The sequence below is a fragment of the Cicer arietinum genome, chromosome 1, assembly GCF_000331145.2.
Source record: "Cicer arietinum cultivar CDC Frontier isolate Library 1 chromosome 1, Cicar.CDCFrontier_v2.0, whole genome shotgun sequence".
Lineage (NCBI taxonomy): Eukaryota > Viridiplantae > Streptophyta > Magnoliopsida > Fabales > Fabaceae > Cicer > Cicer arietinum.
This window is the reverse complement of record NC_021160.2, coordinates 14,406,922-14,410,999: the sequence shown is the minus strand read 5'-3', so window position 1 is coordinate 14,410,999 and position 4,078 is coordinate 14,406,922. Positions and strand designations below refer to the sequence as shown.

Sequence of the window (4,078 nt, the reverse complement as noted above, 5' to 3'; positions counted from 1 at the left end):
ACACTACTATCTTAGATTAAGCTATCTTGTACAAATGATACAATAAGGTTTGAATAAATCTAAGATGTGGTATATTGATAAACAACTCAATAGCAATTCAAGTACTTGAGAACTTTTAGAATGATATGAAAATCTAATGCACGTACTTAGAAAAATCAGAATTTTGTTCAAAGTTGTTTAATGAATTTATTCAAGGATTGTTGATTTTTTATCTGAAGTTATGGGGTATTTATACTCCATAAAACATCCTTTCAGATTCGTGGCCATTGATCCAAGAGGTTTGATGAAAAATTACAATGTTCTAAAGGCATCCCAAATCTGAAAAATTGTAATGTTTCCAGGTGTATTCGAATACAGTATATGTGTATTCGAATACACGTCTTTGTAATGTTTAAAAAATTCAAATTTTACATCTTGAATTCGAATACACATTAGTGTAGTCGAATACAGATTAGTGTATTTTAACCTCTGACTTAACTTGTATTCGACTACATATGGGTGTAGTCAAATACACACAAAGGATTTTTGGCCACTAACTTAGCTTGTATTCGACTACAGATGGGTGTAGTCCAATACAACATTTAAAGTTTTGCCTCTGACTTAAGTTGTATTCGAATACAACACGGTGTATTCGAATACACTTATGCAAATTGTCAAAAATATGATTTTAAATGATTTGTTAATGTTGTTTTTGATTTTCGAAAATATGTTAAATGCATATGTAAATATGAATTGTTCTCATGTATTTGAACTATTGATTTGTATCATATACCTTTACATTTAATCATTTATTATTTGGATTTTGAAGCTTATTGAAGATAGTTTGATCTTCTTTTTTATCTTGCTGCATTGTCCATAGTTGGTGGTCTTGTCGTCATCAAAAACATGTAGTCGTCATTAAAATTTCAATCTCGTCCGTTGATTAAAAATTATCGACAGATGTGGATGATCCAATCCTTGTGAATTGTTTTCAACCAATGAAAACATTTTATTAAAATTTCAAACACCTTATACCTTCTATAAATAGAAAACAAACTTACACAATCTCACCACACCTACTATCTCACTATATCTTTTCAACACAATCTCACCATACCTACTATCTCACTATATCTTTTCAACAATATATCACCAAACCTACTATCTCACTATATCTTTTCAACAATATCTCACCACACCTACTATCTCATGGCTACTCAACAAGTAATTTGTATCGTTTATTACAATAGTACAATTGTTGATGGAGTTGAAGGTAAAATATTCGTAATTGATTATAAAAAAGCGTTCAAAGTACATTCGGGAAGCAACCTTGCTCGTCTAAAGAATGTCATTAGAAAAAAGTTACAGCTTGATGACAGAGTCACGATAACTGATATAGTTTATCGACACCTTGTGTTATTCGATGAAAATACAACAAGTTTTGAACTGATGAAAGTTTGCATCGACGAAGATGTTGAGTTGATGTTTGATGTGTATGCACATTGGTCACAACTCGGCACCATCGAGTTATATGTTACCTTTGAGTCTTGTCCTCCATCAACAAACATTGATCAACCATCGGGCTCAAACATACATTATCAACCCATGGAGTTGAAGGTAAAATATTCGTAATTGATTATAAAAAAGCGTTCAAAGTACATTCGGGAAGCAACCTTGCTCGTCTAAAGAATGTCATTAGAAAAAAGTTACAGCTTGATGACAGAGTCACGATAACTGATATAGTTTATCGACACCTTGTGTTATTCGATGAAAATACAACAAGTTTTGAACTGATGAAAGTTTGCATCGACGAAGATGTTGAGTTGATGTTTGATGTGTATGCACATTGGTCACAACTCGGCACCATCGAGTTATATGTTACCTTTGAGTCTTGTCCTCCATCAACAAACATTGATCAACCATCGGGCTCAAACATACATTATCAACCCAACTTATATTCTCCATCACAACACTATGAACCATCACAACACTATTCTCCAGCACAACACTATGAACCATCACAACACTATGAACCATCACAATACTATGAACCATACTCTACCCAATTAGAACAAACTCACCCGCAAAGTTATCAACTTCAACGTCAATCTACTTCAACAAGTCTACAATGCGGTATTCCCCTAAGTGATTCAAGTGAAGAGGATGAAACATATTTCGATGAACCATCTGGTAATTTTGACGATGACATTGATGATACGGAAGCAGAAGATCAACATTTCCTACCTGACTTGAATTCACCACCTCACCTGAAGAGCATCAATTTAGATACTCAAGAGCGTTCAAGTGAATTTAATCACTTGTTCATTAACGAAGTCCCAGCAGTAGATGGAACTCTTGAAGTTGGAATGAAGTTTCAAAACAAAGATGAATGTGTACATGCTATCAAACGTTACCATCTAAAACAATCACTGAATTTTATGGTACAAAAATCAGATTTAGAAAGGTATGTTATTTGTTGTTCAAGTCCAAATTGTTTGTTTAGATGCAGAGCTTCAAAACGCAAAAAGAGTGAATTGTGGGTGATTGGTAAATTGAATGTGCCTCATACATGCACAAATTCTGCATTGTCACAAGATCATACGAAAATTGATTCTAACATGATATGTGCAAGCATAATGCAAGTTGTGAAAGTGGATCTACAATCAACTCCTACAATGGTTGTTGGTTATGCAAACATTTGCTCTAGGAACCAAAATTGAAATGGAAACTATCCCAGCTTATCAAGAAAATAGTTTGATAAATGGGATAAAGATCTTTCATAGGCTATTTTGGGCTTTCGTTTCGTGCATATATGCGTTTAAATTCTGCAAACCGATAGTACAAGTTGATGGGACTTGGTTGTACGGTAAGTACAAGAAAACTCTATTGGTAGCAGTTGCACAAGATGGGGACGACAATGTAATTCCTATTGCTTATGCTCTTGTAGAAGGTGAGACAAAAGAAGATTGGAGTTTCTTTTTGAGAAATTTGAGAAAATACGTCACTCCACAATCCAACATTTGTATGATTTCAGATAGACACGAATCGATTAAGAGTGCTTACAACGATCCGAATAATGGGTGGCAAGATCCTCCGTCAAAGCATATGTTATGCGTCCGACATATTTCACAAAATTTTACAAGGGAATTTAAGGACAATGCTTTAAAGAAAAAAGTTGTTTCTATGGGTAATAATTTCGTTATTAATTTTCATAATTAGTGTAATTTTTAATAATTTCACTCCTAATTTATATAATTAGTGTAATAATTTTTTGTCTACTATTTCAATACAGGTTACTCGATCAATGATCCTACATATCGATACTACCATAGAGAAATTGGCATAGTAAACCTGGAGGCTTTGAAATGGTTAGACAACATACCTCAACAAGATTGGAATCAAGCATTCGATGGAGGTAGTCGTTGGGGTCAGATGACAACCAACCTTGTGGAGTCGATTAATAGAGTATTAAAAGGCACACACAACTTTCCCATCACTGCTTTGGTCCAATCAACTTATTTTAAAACAGGGACACTGTTTCCAACCATGGGAAAACGACACACGTCAATTTTAGCTTCTAGTCAAGTATACACAAAAACTTGCATAAAATTTATGAAATTGGAAATAAGTAAATCCAATTGTCATAGAGTTGATAGTTTTGATCGGAGCAACCATACTTTCATGGTCCACGAGACAGTAGTTCCAAGGGAAGGACGGCCAATTGGTCACTTCAGTGTAAACCTTCCTAACAAGTGGTGTGATTGTGGAAAATATCAAGCTAAACATATGCATTGTTCACATGTCATAGCAACATGTTTAGCATAAAATATGATTATTGGAGCCTTATACCTAATGTGTACAAGGAGGAAACGATATTAAAAGTCTACGACGAAGCCTTCCCACCCAGACCAAATAAAGGATATTGGCCACAATATGAAGGTATTAAGTTGTGTCACAATCCACTAATGCGGAGAGTCAAGAAAGGTCGGCCAAAGAGCAAACGCATTAGAACAGAAATGGATACTATAGAAAGAGTACCCCAAAAATGTGGATTATGTAGGGTATCTGGTCATACTAGGAAACATTGTCCAAACGCTGC

At 34.5% G+C, this 4,078-nt stretch overlaps 1 protein-coding gene across 1 annotated transcript; it reads left to right on the top strand.

The window, feature by feature from the left end:
• The first annotated feature begins 2,700 nt into the window (after positions 1-2,700).
• On the top strand, positions 2,701-3,804 carry LOC113787655 (uncharacterized). The gene is made up of 2 exons (XM_027336607.1): positions 2,701-3,166; positions 3,272-3,804. The coding sequence occupies exons 1-2, from the start codon at positions 2,701-2,703 to the stop codon at positions 3,802-3,804; spliced, it is 999 nt and encodes a 332-aa protein (XP_027192408.1).
• Positions 3,805-4,078: the final 274 nt, after the last annotated feature.

Coding starts and splice junctions, on each gene's coding strand:
- LOC113787655 (XM_027336607.1), top strand. CDS start 2,701: ATGGAAACTATCCCAGCTTATCAAGAAAATAGTTTGATAAATGGGATA. Junction 3,167..3,271: donor GAAAAAAGTTGTTTCTATGG/GTAATAATTTCG, acceptor ATTTCAATACAG/GTTACTCGATCAATGATCCT.